Source organism: Rhea americana, unplaced genomic scaffold (genome assembly GCF_003343005.1).
Source record: "Rhea americana isolate MKP2758 unplaced genomic scaffold, rheAme1 scaffold_1, whole genome shotgun sequence".
Lineage (NCBI taxonomy): Eukaryota > Metazoa > Chordata > Aves > Rheiformes > Rheidae > Rhea > Rhea americana.
In genome coordinates, this window is record NW_028185038.1 from 18,666,538 (window position 1) to 18,685,757 (window position 19,220).

Below are 19,220 nucleotides of genomic sequence, written 5' to 3' on the forward strand. Positions count from 1 at the left end.
TAGTGTTCAGTGTGTACACGCTGCTGGCCGGAGGGAAAGCAGTTACGCTGAAGGACCTAGATAATCTCATAGTTCACCCTCTGCTCTGGCAAAATGAAATGAAAAAAAACAATTTCAGCTTCACTGAAATGCTTTGCAAAACCATTTAGGTGCCACTGAACTTTCCCATTTCATCCGGTGGAAACTCCAAGTGGAAAATAGTCTCTGAAAATGTTCAAAGTACAAAGGTCTCATTTGGTTTATTTTCATGTGTGAGAGGAAGGAATAGGAGAGGAGGGAACACCAGAAGGCAACTGGGATTTTTCTCAGGTCATGGAAATATGAGTATGTTCCTTCCTCTTTGGAAAAAATAAATCTGTGTTTTGACAAAGAAATTATTTTGTTGCAATAAGAAATATTGATATTTTTCTAACCTATTCCCCAGTTATGTGTCTTTCTGCATAAACATGCAATTCTCAACAACTAGTTGTTGCTAGGAAAGCTCCATGGCCATTCAGTGTTGCCTGCTGATTACCAGTCACGGGTTTGCAACTATTTACAAGCCTGTAATCCAAACCAGTAATTGTTCATGGAAAAAACATCCCCCTTTAGTTAAATATTTCAGCCCATGTTTAACTGTAAACAACCTTTTGAGCACTTTCCCAAATGGGTGATGAAGGAGGTGTAACGTGCCATAAGAAATCTGCTTGCAACAGCCCCATTCAGGATCACCGCACGTAGTCCTTCGATCAAGTGCATTTCTGAAATAGCTTTGTAGTGTACACCTGGATCCACAGACAATAAACAGTAATGTTAAAATACAGTAGAGCAGTGTTAGATCATGGTTGTTAGCTGAGGCTTCTGAACAGCAGAGGAGGCACCGCTGGACTTCAGCAGGATTTTGCTCTCCCAGACGGCCATCTCATCATCCAGCCGAGTTTGGAAGATGCAATGTTTTCTTTTGGCACTACAGGGAGCAGCACATGATATAATTAACTTCCAGAAATTGGTATCTTGTCAATATCTGAGAAAACTAATCCTTCTTCAATTAATATTTGGGGATTTTACTGGCACAGGGAAGTCTTTCCCTGCTGCGTTTGGAGGAAGACTGAGACAACAAAGCTTTGGCCTTTCATTAAACTTCTGTAATTGCAAAACTCAGATCAGAGCTGGGGCTTTGACAGAAGAGCCGTGATAAACGACATCCTGGATGAAATTCATCTGACCTCGTGTAAGATATCTGCCATGTTCACTTTTCACATCAAAGCTAGCCAGACTCAGACTTGGTTTACAGTCAGCTTTAGGGTACTCTCCAAGCATGATTCACATCATCTATTTTAGACACCTGTGCTAGGGCAAAACATCCTGATGTGACTTGTTCTCAACAAACCCAGGTTGACAACATCCAACTTTATCTTTCAAGCGTCCACAAATAGTTTGATTATCTGTTCCTGAGTTACTCTGGAGTGGGAAGTTAAGCTGTCTAATTTAACAGCCCCCCTAAGGTCCTCTTTTTGCCTTTTCTTGATTAAAGGCGTTGCTTGGTCAAGTCTGCCTGTACTTAATTTGTCCTCTGCATGATCTCAAAGATAATGGCTAGTGGTTCTCATTTGCCTTCATTTTCCTCTAATTGCATCTTTCATACCAACAAACTGCTACCAGCTCATTGCAAAAATGTGCTGGTTGCTTTCCATCCTGCTAAATTACTTCCCAGCTGATGCACAGAGAGACAAACCACTATGTATCACTCTGAATAACGTAAACACTTATAAGAAGTCTCATCTTTTTTTCCTCTTATGGTATAGGGATCTACAGTCCCGAACTAAACAACAGCATTTGTGTCTTTTCCTTATAATCGTTGACCAGAGAATTTCAGTGGATCTGGTTGACTTTATACCTGGACCTCAGAGCAAGTGAGTGCATTCTTGATAACCCAGGCACCTCCTCTTCCTTTTTCCTTTTCTCTAAAAGCACTGTACTTTTTTACATTAATATTCCTGCCATGCTGCACCCTTTTATATTAATATTCCAGTCTGTGTTATGCCTGTTAAGTCATAATCTTGATCACATATTAAAGCTTCCAGCTCCTATTCTTTATTTCCATACTTCTTACATTAATACACAGACATTTAAAATGTGCAGCAGATTAATCCATTATTCTCCCCCTTGCCCCTAAGGACCTATTATAAACGCCCATCTCCCCTTGCCTTACCTTTACTCTCAATTTTGGGTTGGCAGGATCTATAATTGCCTGTGTACCGAGGCCTTCTCCCTCCTAGTCTGTAGTCCTCCTCACTAGGTTCACAAGTTGGTTCTCTGAGATGTTCTTCCCCTTCTCTTGTGAGCTGACCTCTACAGTTGATCAGCAGCTCATGGATCTTCGCCTTGTAGTTGAGGAAGCCACAGTCCGTATGGTAATACTATCTATACGGTCAGGGGTTACTTCCAGGGTTTCCAGTTTAAACTTGCCCGGAAGGATAGAAGACCATCCAGGCCCTTGGAGCTCCCATTATTGCTCTCAGAACAATATCTGATGTGCTTAATTCTTCAGTGGTTGCAACCAGATTTGCCAGAGCACATCTGTCAGTTGAGGTTGGAAAAGAGCCACCAGCACGTCAGTGAGGGGCAGAAGGAGAGAAATCCAGCACCTTTTAGCTTATGCTGATTGTTATCAGGATGGAGTTTGCAAAGCATGAAAATAAAGCCCAGATGAATGCCCGAAGACAAAGCAAGAGGGAGAGAAGGCCAGAAATTCTGGTTAACCCTCAGATTACGGGATGTTGAACGTGTCCAGTGTAGGGAGGCAGACAGGCCACTGTTCTGCCAGCATTATACAGAGCAGAACCAGAAAGCAAGCTGGGGAAAGTACCAGTGCTCCGTGGGATATGATAACTAAGGGATAATCAAGGCCCTGTAACCCTGCCTGCTGAGGGGTGGGCTGCTTCAAGCCAGAGGAGAGGGAAAGGTAGGGTGCAGGAGTCTGTCCTAGCAGCGCCAGATTCAGGCTTGGCAAGAGGTGCCTCCAGCCGCTTGACATAGAAAAAGTTGGGTGATCTCCTGAGAAGTTTGTGCCCTCGCAAGATGCCCTAGTATGTCCTGAATTCATGAGGCCAGGCCCATGGAGGAGAAGCAATTCAGTCAGACCTGGGACCTTCCGGGCATGAGTGGAAGTCTCTGCCTAGGCACCTCAGATAGTTTGCAGCAGCATAGTCGGGCTGATGCACCTCTGAGATGTGGTGCCGAAGAACAAAATCTTGCTACAGCTGTGAGGATCGCGAGCAACTCCCACACCAAGACAGGGTGGAGTCTCTGGGGAGAAGGCCCAGAACTGTAGCAAAGAACCTTGGGCAGGATGGTCTAGATGTAACACACAGCTGGGAGCGGGGGAAAGGACAGATGAAATCCCTAGGTCAAGATTCCCAGCTTCTTCAGATGTATCATACCATCAAATACTGATCGCTGATACCCAGGACGTGGGTCATCCTCTAGCAAAAGCTGCAGCCAACGCTATGGTTTGGAAATGCATTATCTGCTTGATTTATGTCTTCCCTGCTGTTTCAGAGAGATGGATCCTTTGGGGGTGGCCTAGTAGAGCATCACATTTCATCGGTAGGTTTCACACCTTACAGAAGTGACAGAGCTGATTCTCTGACTTGCTCGTTTTAGTGGAAATGATGTACCTGTTAGTGCAGGCTCCTCCCAAACTCCAGCTCCAAGCTTTGCAGGAATTTGTGCCTGGAAGCAGAGATCCTCAGCTCTTCAAAGAAGCCTTTGCGTCACAGCCAGCGCTCAGGACTTATGACTAAGCCTCTGCGTTACCCTGCCTTTGTGGTACCTGGTGTCTTTGCAGACAGATGAAGCCTTTTCCAGCAATACTTTAATAATAGAATCCAATAGCAAAAGCTATTTCCAGTACTCCACCAATAATTGCCTTTAAATAGCTGTTTTACTAGCTTTTATTGCCCTGCCTTTATTTGCCTGGAGAAATGTGGTGTGTAAATTTCAGGGAATAAATTTCCATTCGGCTTCTTTCCCCTATCCTGTGCCCTTCTTCATTCATTTCTTGCTATTTGACTTTTTTTTTTCTTTCTCCTATTTCCTCTTGACCCTTTTCAACCACCGTTTTCTTTTCCGGGGTGAAGATGGCCTTGAAAAGCATCATCTTTCTCACACTCCCAACTGGGGTACTTGGTAGTAAGGGGGCTGCCAATTCACTCAGCTGAAGGGGGGGAAAGACCCCTTGTCATGCACAAGCCTTGCTATAAAACTTCTAGACCATAAGGCAAATCTCTTCAGTCTGTGACAGATGAGAGTCCACCAATGGTGAAAGAAGACCCAGGTCAAAAGCAGCATGGCTGAAACTCAGCACCCTACCTTTCAGCTTGCCAGGACATACTATGAGCCTAACATTTTCTACAGCCAAGGGTGGGCAAGAAGAAGATAAGTCTTGACCTCTCTCTTAAACCACTCTGACTGCTGAGAGCATCTGTCGGGGAATGGCATTGACAGAACTGACTCTGCCTTGAGGTCATCTTCCAGCTAGACGGTCTACAGTGCCTGTTTGCAAGAGGGAGCAGAAAGCAGAGCGGTGTCTGTAACTGGCTGCTAAATCGACTTCAGGCTACCTAGAGATGGTGCTCTCACCGTCTGCTAGCAGAGCTCTGAGCACACCCAGGGGATGGGGACACTGCCAGGACGTCTGTCGGGGGGCATCTAATGCAGTATTACAGCAGCGCTGGCATCAGAGGGCAGTGACGAGTCCTGCTGCAACCCACTCCGAACCCCTGCGGGAACTGAATTCAGGTGCTGAGGGAGTTTTCAAGCCGATTGAGAAGGTTCCAGCTAGCATCAGGGTCAGAAAGTGCTCAGGAATAGGCTTTCTCATACATCCTCTTGGATACAGATGTGAGATAGCCTGAAGCTATCTCAAAAATATCAAGCACTGTAAGGTATCCTGGGCTTGTGAGATTTAATCATCCACTCAAAAGGTTTATTACCCTCCAAACAAACAATCTGTCCTAGCAAACAGGGAATTCTAGTTAAGCAGCTTGATTTTACAGTCCATTTACTTCCTCAGCTGGAACTTCATATTGATCATGTCACTAAGTAGTTGCTAGTAAATAAAGAGTACGCACTAGACGTTTGTGCCTGATAGTACAGGCAGTGCTTGAGGGAACATGGACTTTAACTGATCCAGACATGACTGGCAGAGCCACGTGGGAGGACCTGGCCTTTTTTATAGCAGCTCTCAAATACTGCTCTTAGTCTGAAATGTAAAATGTGGCAGAAGTTTGGGGAGGGGGTTGAAGAAGTAACATGTTCCCCAGAAGAAGAGGTGAATTTTTACACCAAAAGAAAGAGCTGAAGGGCCTGTCCTCACAGAATGACAGGCCAACGGGGATGACACTGCCCCACTTGTGTCTTTCCAGCATTTTTACTCATCACTGTGATCATGTTGACAGGACTCATTCCTCACTGAGAACAGGAGTAATTGGAGAGATGCCTACTTGACATACAGATCTGATGGCTGATTTGTTTTTATTTTTTTTAAATAAATGTGTTTCCTTTCAACAACCTACTGCAAATTAATTCAAAATAGAGAAGGTCACTTGTTCATCTCCAATCTGTTTAAACAGCCAATACACTCTTCTCTGAGTGAACTGAGCTCTGTGCAATCAGTGTCTCTGGGGTAAGGATAAATCCAACTTCAGCTAATGTGCAGGTTCTGAATATTTTGGTGAAAATTGACCAGAATAGATCAGTAGATCATAGCAAAGCCAACAGCCTTGGAAAAAATGCACATTTCTAGTAACTTCTTGTCCAGCCATGATTGCTGCATCCCCTTTGCAGGTAGAGGCAGGTCTTAGCTCCAGCACTAGTGTAGCTTCTGCTCTCTGACTACAGAAATGTGCTGCCTAAGCTATTACTACTCGGTTTATATCCCTATTACTGTCCTCCATCATCTCTTTGCATCAACTGACAAGGAAATTAATTTTGTTCCTCTTTATGGCAGGGCACAGCAGGCCTAGATGGGAAGAGTGGAAACAAAGGAGCCAAAGGTGACAGAGGTCTTCAGGGACAAAAGGGGCAACCAGTGAGTAGTGAGAAAGGAAGAGGTGTGTTTGGAAGAAAGAAAGAGGTTCTGTGCCTTTCTTCATAGTTCATTTCCCCTCCCATCCCCAGTGTTCTTCATTGTTGGCATCAGGTTCTTGCTCAGGGTGTCTTTTCAAAAAAGAGATGAAATTGTGCCTAAATCTCCTGAAAAAGTTTCTAAAGCACATCATGGACCCATTCTAGGTGGTGATAGTCTCTGGACATCTCTGCCTGCCAGCAGAGAATTTTTGTCCATGTCTCTTTAGTGAAGGACTGTAAGTTTTCTCATGTCTGGTTCAGCCCTCTAAGGTGAGTTTTCCTTTGTTACTTACCAGTTTTCAAGTTCCTTCAGGTACCAGGTCCATCTCTTCTTGACACTGACCTGACTGATGCAGAGAGTAGGGAACAAAGCAGTCACTTCCTAAATCCCTGATGGAACCAGCTTTCCTGGGAAGAGCTTGGTTGTTGCACCAACTGGCTCCCTGCCTGCCCAGAAAAAGTCTCTGTGCAGGGGTGGGACTTTGGCCCCTTGTTATTGAAAACACATCTCCAAAGTGGCTCATGGCGGGAGCATGTCTTTGTGTGAGCTTCTAGAAACAAGCTGAAGTCTGTTGGGGGGGGGGTTCTTTTTACTTTCCCACTAAAGAAAATCTAGTGGAAGATTAGGGGAGGGAGCAGATGAGAAAGTTCTCACTTAAATTAATGGACGTCCCCCAGATCATTCAGATAGTGACTGAAGGAGCCAGTCCCATATCAGACTTTCTATGACAAATTAGAGTTTCAGATCAGACTAACGCAGGAGCTGAGAGAGACCATTTAATGCCTCCGGAGTACAGATCCTCAAGGTCATTTCCACTCCACTAATTCCTGAACCAGAGTAATGTTCACTCCAAGGAACAAGTCTTTTCCAAAGGTTGCCCAGCAGAAGCTGCAGGCCCTGTGGCAACTCATCACAACATTTTCTCTCACTTTGATAGCAGCCCTATAGGAACCACCCAATTTCTGTGAGTGTCGTTCAGCGTCCCACACCAGAGCAGGCTGCATTTCTAGAGGCAAGGTGACTACCACCCATAATTCTGTTGGGAACCTCTGGTGCTCGTACGTACAATATAGATGTGAGGTGATGCTCTTACAGGGCTGTATTCTTGACCTGACTGTGCATGATACGTTTGTTCTTTTTTACGCAGGGAGAGAAAGGTGACCCTGGGATAACTGGTGACATCGGACGGAAAGGATCTAAGGTAGGGGATGGACGAGATCCTGTGAAACGGAGGCTAGGACACAGTGGTAGGGGAGCTCAAACTCCAGGCTCCAATGAGTGGGCCAGATGGGAAAGGACGCTGTGGGGGAGGGAAGAGCTTGCCTAGCAAGTTACTGCTGTGTTGGGGCTTGCCGTGTGTGCATAGCAGTGTTCCTCCTTTCTGCCCTGGCCTTGATTTGACATTGCCACCCACTTGTGATTTGTCACTAGGGCTTACGAGGGCTCCCAGGACGCGTTGGCGCTCCAGGAGCCGCAGGAACCAAGGTGAGTTCAGCCCAGCTTTCCCTCCCACTTTGGATGCCCCGTCTGCTGCGGGAAGCGGTGTTTCCTGCTTGTCCTCAGCATAACATCAAGCATGAAGAAGCCACCTTATGCTCATCTAGGGCAGCAGAAAGCAAACTCTTGCTGATGAACTGCACTGGACCCACAGGACCTCCTGGTCTGTGGCCTAGCAACTGCCTGGACTCAATTTGCAGTTGCTACTGAGCAAGACGCTTCAATGCTCAGCACCGCTGATCCTTCCTCTATAAACAGGGATAATGGCCCTTAATGGTTTTTTTTATGAAGCATTTTGAAATGCTTGATAGGAACTATGGGAGCTCTTTGATAGCTGAACCAGTGGGATATGTTGTTGTTTTATTATTGTTATTAATATTTTGCTTCATCAGTTGTGGCCTATTGGGTAAGTTAAGTACTGCTCAGTGAATTTCCCACCTACCCTCAGGTAGGTGGGCTTGAAGTCTGGGCAGTCTAAAATTTATGGGACTGTGCTGATCTGAAATAGAACTTTGCCTATATTTAGGCTTTCTGTTATAAGGAGTGTCAGCATGTTTCCCACACAGTTCCACTTATTCGCCTTGCCATTATGGAGCCAATTTTCCCCATATTTTAGGGGTTGTGCGTGTTCAGCTCAAGTAGTTTCACTACATCCCTGTTCTGTTTCAAAAGATCACAGTGCAGTGGTGTTTTCACATAGCACAGATCATGCTCAGAAGGAAATAAAGACCCATCCCTGGCACCTGCCCTGCTTACAGCCCATTCACTACTTTTCCATCCACAGGGAGAAATTGGTAGTCCCGGGAGACCAGGAATCCCAGGGTCGGATGGACCATATGGACCAAAGGTGAGTATCTGAATTGTGCTTCTGCCTGCAAGTAGAGATTGTGCAAAAGGTTTGCAGATGCTGAGAATCCACCTCTCCAATGTGCTTATTTCTTTCAGAAGATTTATGTAAGCACAGACACAGAACAGATTATTCTGAATCTGTTCCCACAACACAGCATAGATCTGTGTAAGGATGCTGCTGTCAGACAGGCTGCTATTGATGCTAGTATTAATAGCATTATTAGTGGTGTTGATTTAATATTGATCTGAAAATTGGTAGTAATTGATACTGCCTACATTCATGTGTTTGTTCGTCTGAAATGTCAATGAAATCAGAGCATCCCGCCCACAAGACTGCCTAGCTACGCCAGTTTTGGTATGTGCCTACAACTGCCTCCACACCTTCAGCACGCATCTGCTTTGCCAAAGCCATACAGACATGTCCCAGCAGCTGAGCCCTGAGGTGCCCCAAGATCTGCCCCCCACCCTGGGCATGCTCCTCTTGTGGGGACCACAGCCTGGATCAGAGGAAGGAATGGAGGCCGGGGTGAATATCGGTGGGTGGTGACCTCCCCATCACCTCTGTGTGATTCCACAGAGTTCATCCACCAGAGTCCTCATGATCCTCATGCCCTACTGCATATACGTAAAATAACAGGGCTTTCTAATGAGAGTCCCATCCAGGCTACCATGATTTCTTTAAGCCTCCTTGAGGACTGGCAATGCACAGTCTGGGCAACCTTAATAGATCTCCATCACTTAATAATCTGAAGAGGAGACAGATTGCAAACTGCAACTGGGCCAAGTCTGCATTGGTCATGATTTTCTCTTGACTCTTTCCAGGGCAGACAGGGAGTATCAGGTGATGATGGAGCCTCAGGAATTCCTGGAGAGAAAGGAGAAAAGGTTAGTACTCTCCAAACTGCATCGAGCTGCCATTTATAAAAGAATAAATCTCACATCCATCAGGCCAAGTTAACAAAATTATACACTTTCTACATCATAGATACCCTTTCCACTGGGCAAATTTCAGCTCTATGGAGCATTAAGCCTAGGACTTCAATTGGAAAGGGCATAAGAGGGAGGTGGTCTTAAATTCACCTTCTGCCGATCCACTAAACCCCAGGAGGATGCCTACATACAGTGGGCTGTATTATTTTAAAGCCATCCAAAGCCTTGAACTAGGATTAGTTGGCAGAGTGTATTCAACATCATCATGTCCAGGATAAAGGGTGCCCGGGATACTATGGAGAAAAGAAACTGCATTATACTGCTTTCACTAACTCTGCCAGGAGGCAGGTTCAGGAGCAGCCTCAGTTGGTGGCAACATGAAGGCAGTGGCCATCAGCTGGATATCCACCTGAGCCTGGATTCCCAAATTAGACTTGTAGAATTATAGGATAATTTAGGCCGGAAGGATGATCCAGCAGAAACAATTCCCTCTGTAAATTCCTTGGCTTGTGGCTGTCTTGCAATATGAGGTACGATATACCGATATACTCCAGCAATAACTGTAAAGCACTCAGGTTGGAATGAATAGCAATAGTTAGAGTTTTAGCTCAGAGAAATTTTAGAAGAGCAGAAAACATCATTATTTTACGTTTAATCATTGATTCTTATGATTTAGCAGGAGGCATTCCTTTGCAGAGAGTTCGTAGTCTTCTGACTGTGAGGTTTTTGCACTTCTCCCATAAGTATCACCGGTGCTGAGCCAAACTTGTTTTGGAGGGAGCCCAGGGAAGGAGAGAAAACAGGGTGTTGCTTTCCTATGGTGAATCTCTCCACTCTGTAGTCCTCATGTTTAAATGTCCACATTTGAGGAAAAGTTTGAGAAGAAGTGTCATTCAGGCTGAAAGTAGACATGAACTGTTGGGCATCGATGCTTCACATCGATCATTGATGAGGGGCTTTTGTGCATAATACCCAGCTGGCAGGCACTCTGTGGGCTCATTTCTCAGGAGAACATTGCTCCAGGGTGCTGAAGGGAGTGAGACAACCACTCCTGAACAGCATGTTAATGCAAGTCTTTTGGATTTAGGTGGATAGACTCTTCTTTTAGTCCACTTTAGAAATCCACCTTCAGCTGAGTCTGAGAGGCCTTTCGCACTGCTCTGTTTATTTGTAGTCTTTCTTGGTCACAGCAGCTCTAGGAGAAAGCTCTGCCATGCAGACGAGTGGGAAATTTATGGTTCAGCTCTTGGTAACTACCTCTCCCCTCCTCAGCAGTCGTTGGCTTTTCCAGGGCTACGGATTAAAGGACTCTGTTTACTTATGCATGGAGAATTGGGTATTAGATGTGAAGTTACTGAGCATTGTCCTGGAGAGAGGGACATCCATGTTACCAAGTAGCAAGGTGTTTTCTGCGAGACTAAAGCTGGAGAGCAAAGCAAAGGTGATCTGTACCATCCTACTGATGCTAATGCCCCATCAATACCACAAGAGCAGGCAAAGGAGCATGTGCACAATTTCCCCTTTTTGCCAAAACCCATGAAAATATCTATGTTGTGTTTGACTAGCCCATGTCTAAAACCACTTGTGCTTGAAAAATGCTCCAAACCTCTCTCTTTTGGTTCTTCTCAGGGAGCCAAAGGAGTTCCTGGCTTGGGAGGCTTCAAAGGACAAATGGGATTGCCCGGGAAGATTGGAATTGCTGGACCAGATGGACCTCAAGGGCCACAGGGCCAACCAGGGCCACAGGTAAATACCTCAAGCTCTGCAGCAGGCACTAAATCCTGGTATGATCCAGTGTGCAGAGATAGGATGTGAATGCTACACTCGCATGTGCAGCCAGGGCCCCTTCAGTTGCTTGATGATCATGGGAGGGAGGAGGGGAAGCTCTGAGGCTAGAGCAACTCTGGCCTATAATAAGCTAGCTTCCAGGAGATTTAGGTTTCTCCTTACCATTTTAGTCATGTCATGTCTCAGTTAGCCAGCTCTGGACCTCACACATGAGCCCCTCACTCTCAAAAAACCCATACGCCAGGGCTAGTGGGGCAGCCAGAGTGGGATTTACCCACAGCTGTGCTCTGTGCAGTGTTCAAGGGCAGGAGGTACGATGTTGCCCTAGACATGGTGGATTTTCCTTCCCAGGGGAACCCTGCCAGACTTTCCTTCCTCAGCTACCTCCAAGTGGTTGCTTCCCTGATCCTCACATAACCCAGCACCCCAGATGTGTCCCCTGTGTGCATCACCATGTTCACATACACTCCCCCCTTCTTACTAGCTGGCACTGAGGTCTCTCACTTTGAGAGAAGATAGCTGCAAAGACTGCCATCTTTCTGTGTGATCTTGGTCAACTTCATCCCTTGGTGTATTTATCATTGGAGATCTTTTTTCCTTTCTTCCTTGCCTATCTGTAATGTAAGAAAGATCTGACTTTCCAGTGAAGGTGGGAAAGCTGATCATTTCAGATTAGCAGGGCATCAAGTGCAGCCCTCCTATGGCTAATTTTCTGGGGAGCAGGATGCCAACGTTTCGTAAGGAGCTTGTTGCTTTCAAACCCCGTTTGTGGGACTTGTTTAATAAGTGTCTTTGCATGCAAAATGTGCTGGGAACCTTTTGAAATGTAACAAAAAGACTTGTAAATGAGACATGCTAATACTATTTACGAGAAGGAACATGCTGCCCCCAGATCCTATGGTAATAAAGAGTGTCTTGCTGCTGCCCACACAATGCAGTGGGGGCATACTAGAGATTATCACTAATCACCAGTCCTTAGATGGCATCCATTAAGTAATGAAAACTTTTCAAATAAAGGAGGACTAGAAATAAAAATATCCTTCCCAATTGTGCTAGTGGGACTGGCTGAGTTTCAGACTTGAACAGGAGAATAAATAATTTAACATGAAAGAACTGAGAACAAAAGAAAAACTGAAATTGGGGAACTACCTGAAAGACCTACTGCTTTCCGTAAGCCAGCTCAATGACAGTTCTAACTCCTGTCAGCATGTAAATCTGGCGGGTATTTGTATGCCATGTTTTACCCTAGTGATGATCCACACTCATATGTGTGTATGGATTTAGTCCTTATATGTCTCTATGTTTATTATATACGTATTTATATATACATACATATATATATGGCCTATAGGAGCATGTACACCCATGTTTAAGTCTTAGGGAAGAAATAATTAGGAAAGAGAAAATGCAGGTGGTGCAGCAAGGTCCATCCTGCACTGACACGTCAAGTTGAATGTCTGTTACATCCTCAGAGACATCACACTATTTTATGGACTTGACCTTGAGCATCTACTCCATGATGCAGAAGCATAGAGGAGGCTATAGGTGTTTAAGATTGCTCAGTAGCCTACAGTGCTTTTGAAGTGTCCTTGCAGGAATTCACAAAGCATCCACGGCTAATGTTAGCGGATGGGGGGCAGGATGGGGAGGGAATCCCTCCCAACTGGCTTGACATGTCTGTGACACAGAATTTTCCTCCCCAAGCCACCATTGCCCTCAAATTGATAGTTGAGGGAGAAAAACAGGCTCTTTAAGGAGATAATTCATCTGACCTGCTTCTTGTGTCTACTCTGGAACGAGATGAATTGCACCATTGACTTTCATCTCCTGCTTTCAATTCAAAGGAACCCAGACAGCTAGCTAGGGTGACAGTGTCCAAATCACAGAGAGTAAAGACAGGATTCATCTGACGGGAGCACTGTGTCTGCATCTGCCTCTAAGCTGCTTGGCTTGGGCTCCCTCTTTAGTCCATAGCGCCATTGGATCGCCTGCTCAGGTGCCTGGAATTGCACACAGGGCTGACAAATATTACACAGGATCTATGGAAGACCCATGTCCTTCTGGACCAGCAACATGAGGCTAAGTGGGACACCTTAAGGCACTACAAGCACCACCAGTGTTCAGATACCAGAAAAGCCCCTCCAGGATAAATCACGTCTAGGACATGATTCATCTTATCCTTTAGTAGATGCCTACATGTTGTCAGAGAAACTGCACCCTGAAAGCGTATGGATCTCAATCTCTCCACACAGGTGAGGACAATTAGCTCTGATAGAGGTGTGTACATGCAAGTATAAAGCTGAGTAAGATGAATCCCATCCATGCTAACTGGACACATTGAGTCAGATCCTGGTCTCAGCTAATCCCTTTTTAAACTCTCTCCACTCTCTCTGAGTCCATCTTCCCTCCCCAGGCTATTCACCTTTGCCTCTGGATGCATGAGGATCATGGCCCAAAGGCACTTGTGACCTTCCATTGCTTTTAATGCATCTGAGCCCTCTCTGCTTGCCCTGCACAGAAAAAATGCAGTTGTATGTTAATAAGAGCTGCGGGAGCAAGCTGTGACCTGAATGTCTTTCAACGCACAGCCCCTGTTGCACACGTGCTGGCTCTCCTGCTTGCCTCCAGCCTTTCAAACCTACCCCAGCGAATCCTGCCACATGCAACCAGATTTTGACGTACACACGTAGGCAGTAGGTGATCCACATCTTCTCCCCCATGGCCAGACACCATGAATGAGCCTGATCTGCAAGGTATTTGGTCTGCATCTGGCCCATAGCATCATAGATGCAAGTGGGGCTGTGGAAGTGCCTGGCTGCAGGGATCCCTGCCAGCTCTATGCTCTGTCGCCTGCTATGTGCTTGATATGACCGGTGATTTTGCTCCTCATGCATTGGAAAAGCAAGTCTGAGCCTTTCTGCCATACATCTGCAAGGCAGCAAAAGGACTGAGGGTTTCTGTTCAAATTTTGAAGAGAGAATATTGGTGACATTGATTTTGGCTTCATTGTCTTCACTGACTTCACAAGGCTTCAGACCTTGCTACAGCTGTCAGTAAGAGCTTTCATCTACTGAAGAGGCCTGATATCCAGGACCTCTATGAAATGTAGACGTTTTGTGTGGGATTCAGCCCTCTAAATGTAGCATTTTGCCAGCTGCAGAGGGCCCAGGTCTCCTGTAGATCATATCTGCCAGCCCTGTGCAATACCTTGCATACCCTAATGTGTCTCAAAAAGCACTAGGAATATATGTTTAGGCAACTGCATAAAACCGTAGATGTCTGGAGTGGGGAGGGGGTGTTTTAGACCCAGTTTTTATCCAGTTTTTAGACTCTATTGCTTTTCTTGGCTAGACTTACATTGCCGATGAAGACAGCACAGGCAGCAGGTCACGTGTAGACTTGCACAAGTAGATACTCCATTTTAGGTACCTAAGCCTGTGAGCTGAATCCCATCCAGAGTTTCACCACTAACAGGGTGATAATAGGAAATACTGCCACAACGCTCTTCTAACAGGGGTGTAGGTATAACCCCACGCCCGCCAGAGCATGAAAAACACATCAGCATTCAAACCATAGCAGCTTCGAATTGTAGCAGCAACATTATTCTTCTTTTCCTAACACCCCATGCTATTCCTTGCAATGAAAAATATATCAGAAGAACCACAGAGGGGAGTAAAGAAGCAAAAGTACGAGATCTCTTCATGTATGTTTAAACAGGCTGGAAGTTTTAGTTTAGCATTTACAAGTATTGCATGCGCAGAGCGCCGTGTATGAGATAATGAATGGCTTTTGCTTGGACACTGATTAAAGAGAAACTGTGAGATGCTGCCTCCTACACCTACACTACTACTCAGCCTTTCACTAAATTAAAAGAGAAAATCCCAAGGTCTGAACTGCAGCAGCGAGGCTGCTCTCATTTCTTATGTGGGAGGGTGTTATCCCCGGTCTGCAAGCTCTTCTGCTCCTGCTGAGACTCAATTTCTTAAATTAGTGCCAGAACAGAGGGAGAGCTAGAGGGATAAAACTGACTTCTGCCCACACAGCAGCGATCCTTTCCCCAGGTTGGAGGGGTTACCCAAGGGAGAGGTAGCAAAGGCAACTTCTCTGATCTGTAGAATCTGACCTGTTGGGCTGGTGTCTGAGGTCTGGAGGGCTCCAAGTATCTTCTCCTACTCGTGCCCAGACTGGGCTTTTGGGGGAAAATGCCAGCTTGTGGTGTTAGGCATCTCTGGAGGGTACCCAGACACTGCTAACTGAGGTCTGTTTTATCTCTCTAGGGTCCACGAGGTAGAAGAGGGAGACCTCAGCTCTGCCTCAGGGGCCCTCCAGGCGTCAGTGGACAAAAAGGAGAAAAGGTCAGTGTGGAGACTGACTTGCTTTGATGTAAATGTAGCAGGAGAAGTAAGGCTGGACTAGGTTAGGGCTAGGGACAGCCTGACCGATGATCACCTGCCTCAGCGCTTCTGCCAGCTCTCCAGCCTGGGCAGCCTCATTCCCTCCCAGTGCAATGCAAGGCTGCCATTTCTCTTGTCCCACAACTTCCCTGTTCCAGCACCTTGTGTTGGCCGGATCCGGGTGTCCCTGAACAGACATAGCTGGCTGTCAGGGTCACACCTCAGGGGATTGCCCTGAATATTGAATCAGCCCATAAGCACTGTGAAACAAGAGCCATCTCATGCTTCATCTTCAGTCTACTCTTCTGCCGGCACAAGAGATGGAGCTTCTCGCACCTTGACTCACTGGGCAGCCTGCTGGTGACTTCAGTAACTCAGAATGTGCTTTTAGGGCCACTGATTGCTAATTCGTGTACATTCACCCTGCAGTGGTGCAGAGCTCAGCATTAGGTCTGGATAAATCTTGGTTGCTCTAGGTTAGATTTCTTGTCTCTCCAAATTTTGCAGCAATAAAAGCACAGAGAGCATTTTACCCCAAGCGCCAGGCGTCTGAGCTGCCTACACTCCTGTCAGAAAATCCCTCCAACTTGGGCAGCTGCTGTGTCCCCACTGACCTGCCAAATATTTTTATGATTTCTTTAGGAGAATGCCTTATGTTGGACCAGCACAAGCTGTTATCTCTCTCTCTCTGAAATGAGATATTGGCAGATCAAATAGCTGTGCTGCCCACTGAGGTTGTCCTCATCATCTCCAAGGATTGCAGAGACCTTAGCTAACTGGACAGACAAAACTCCTTTCAGCAGCATATGCTGAGCATAAAACTCACACATGCTTCCCTGCAAAGAGGCCTGGATCTCACTTGTTCACCCAGGCTGGCATCACACCTTTGCAGCGTTGGGACAGCTGGGTGACAGATGTCTGTGAGTCCTCACTAGCTGTGCTAGTCGTGTGAGATGACAGACAGTGAGCCAGAGAGTAATCCTGGACTTCAGTACAAAGAGGGGATGCCCAGACGTTTACCACACACCAGAGAACACAAACAAGATCTTAGTCTTGATATCCAAGCCTGCAGCAAACTGGGCTTCAGTGGTTCCCCTGCAGTCAGAATAACTCATGTTCTGGATAAATCCCTACATGCTGCAGGTCTCACTAACACTGACTCACAGGCCTTCTGCATCAGGTGGTGGCATTGCATTAGTTTCATGTGTTGTGGAGGGTAATATGATTTCTCCTAGCGCTCTAGCCCCAGTAACTGGGCACAGATTGAGAAAAATGACCCTCACAGCTTCAATTTAGATTGTTCTTCCTGTGCTCTTTTTCCTTTTATTTTTTAAAGTATTCTTAATCAACAAATTCAGTTTTTGCAAAGTTGGAGTGGAAATTTTTTCAAGATATTTCCTTCTGCAATGCAGAAAGGCCTGTTCACAGACCTCAGCATCTCCTTGTGCTGCATGGTCATAGATCTGTGATTGCAGAAGCATCCTGCATGCAGTCTTCTGTGTAGTCTGGTGGGAGTTTCCAGAGCTTCTCTCTGGAGGCCAGATCCTTTCCCTCACTCCTCTCCCTGGCTCTTTGTGGTCACTTACATATTGCAAAGAAACCTGACTCTTAACTGCATCTGGTAACATCCTGATAGTTTGGGTAGGGCAGAGCCTTGCTGCTTCCTGCATATGTAATTTAGAGCAGTCACGCACTCTTCAAACTGAGCAGGAAAGCATAAACTAGCCCACAAAATCTGAGAGTCTGTACCCAGCCCTTTGACACACACTTTTGTTCTTATCTCCTTGCACTTGGGTAACTCCACTCCTTCCTGTTCAGTGAGCTATTTACAGATCTGCCTTAAATTTATGAGAAAATATAAGCATTTTCTCCATCTCCCTTTCTAGAGCATCTTTTTCTCTCTAAGGTAGACTTATTCTTGGGTCATTTAATGGTCAATCTACTGAATTTTTGTAATGACTGAAGTGTTTTTAACAGGGTGAAAATGGTCCAGATGGGCAGAAGGGAGAAAAGGGAGAGCCTGGTCTTTCTGTAAGTACTTTAGCCCAAGAGCACATCCTATTACACAGGCTTGAATAGGAAAATAGGGCAAACTGCCCCTAAGAGGTGTAAGGGAGGAGGGAAATGCTGAGAAACAAATTAATGCCGTTAGTATCCAGGAAATGAGAGTGTTGGCCATTCTCCAGAGACATCAGACATACAAAACCTGGGAAGGGAGCAGTACAAAAGGCAGGCTAGACATCCACAAATCCATGGGCCCTGATGGGATACACCCACGGGTACAGAAGGAGCTGGTGGATGTTGCCAGGCCGCTCTCCATCATCCTGGAAAGGTCCTGGAGAACTGGAGAGGTACCTGAGGACTGGAAGAAAGCCAGTGTCACTCCAGTCTTCAAGAAGGGCAAGAAGGAGGACCCAGGCAACTCTAGGCCAGTCAGCCTCACCTCCATCCCTGGAAAGGTGATGGAACAGCTCATTCTGGATGTCATCTCCAGACATATGGAGGAAAAGGTGATCAGGAGTAGCCAGCATGCATTCACCAAGGGGAAATCCTGCTTAACCAATCTGATAGCCTTCTGTGATGGAGTGACTGGCTGGGTAGATGAGGGGAGAGCAGTGGACGTTGTATACCTTGACTTCAGCAAGGCTTTGGACATTGTCTCCCATAACATCCTCCTAGAGAAGCTCAGGAAGTGTGGGTTAGACAGGTGGACAGTGAGGTGGGTTGAGAACTGGCTGAAAGGCAGAGCTCAGAGGGTTGTCATCAGTGGTGTGGAGTCTAGTTGGAGGCCTGTGGCTAGTGGAATCCCCCAGGGCTCAGTACTGGGTCCCAGCCTGTTCAACTTCTTCATCAACGACCTGGATGAGGGGATGGAGTGCCTCCTCAGCAAGTTCGCTGATGATCCCAAGCTGGGAGGAGTGGCTGACACACCAGAGGGCTGTGCTGCCATTCAGAGAGACCTGGACAGGCTGGAGAGCTGGGCAGAGAGGAACCTCCTGAGGTTCAACAAGGGCAAGGGCAGAGTCCTGCACACAGGGAAAAATAACTCTAGGCACCAGTACAAGGTGGGGGCTGACCTTCTGGAGAGCAGCTCTGCAGAGAAGGACCTGGGAGTGCTGGTGGATGACAGATTGACCATGAGCCAGCAATGTGCCCTTGTGGCCAAGAAGGCCAACAGTTTCGTGGGGTGCATTGGGAAGAGTGTTGCCAGCAGGTCGAGGGAGGTGATCCTGCCCCTGTACGCAGCCCTGGGGAGGCCTCATTTCAAGTACTGTGTCCAGTTCTGGGCTCCCCAGTCCAAGAGAGACATGGAGCTACTGGAGAGAGCCCAGTGTAGGGCTACAAAGATGATCAGAGGGCTGGAGCACCTGCCCTATGAGGAACGGCTGCGAGAGCTGGGCCTCTTCAGCCTGGGGAAGAGAAGATTGAGGGGGGATCTGATCAACGTGTACAAGTCCCTGAAGGGAGGGTGTCAAGGAGACGGGGACAAACTCTTTTCAGTTGTCCCATGTGACAAGACAAGAGGCAATGGGCAGAAATTGAAGCACAAGAAGTTCCGCCTGAGCGTGAGGGGGAATTTCTTCCCTGTGAGAGTGACGGAGCACTGGAGCAGGTTGCCCAAAGAGGCTGTGGAGTCTCCTTCTCTGGAG

General features: G+C 46.5%; 1 protein-coding gene across 5 annotated transcripts in view; it reads left to right on the forward strand.

Annotated features, from left to right (window-relative positions):
• LOC146601893 (uncharacterized) overlaps positions 1-19,220 on the forward strand; it is a 131,729-nt gene that overhangs the window by 103,994 nt on the left and 8,515 nt on the right. For all 5 annotated transcript variants that reach the window (XM_085299787.1, XM_085299796.1, XM_085299803.1 and 2 more), the window contains 8 exons: positions 5,993-6,073; positions 7,260-7,313; positions 7,544-7,597; positions 8,394-8,456; positions 9,281-9,343; positions 11,018-11,134; positions 15,454-15,531; positions 17,548-17,601. In XM_085299787.1, coding sequence (XP_085155913.1) covers positions 5,993-6,073; positions 7,260-7,313; positions 7,544-7,597; positions 8,394-8,456; positions 9,281-9,343; positions 11,018-11,134; positions 15,454-15,531; positions 17,548-17,601 — 564 coding nt within the window. The remainder of the gene's footprint in view (positions 1-5,992; positions 6,074-7,259; positions 7,314-7,543; positions 7,598-8,393; positions 8,457-9,280; positions 9,344-11,017; positions 11,135-15,453; positions 15,532-17,547; positions 17,602-19,220) is intronic.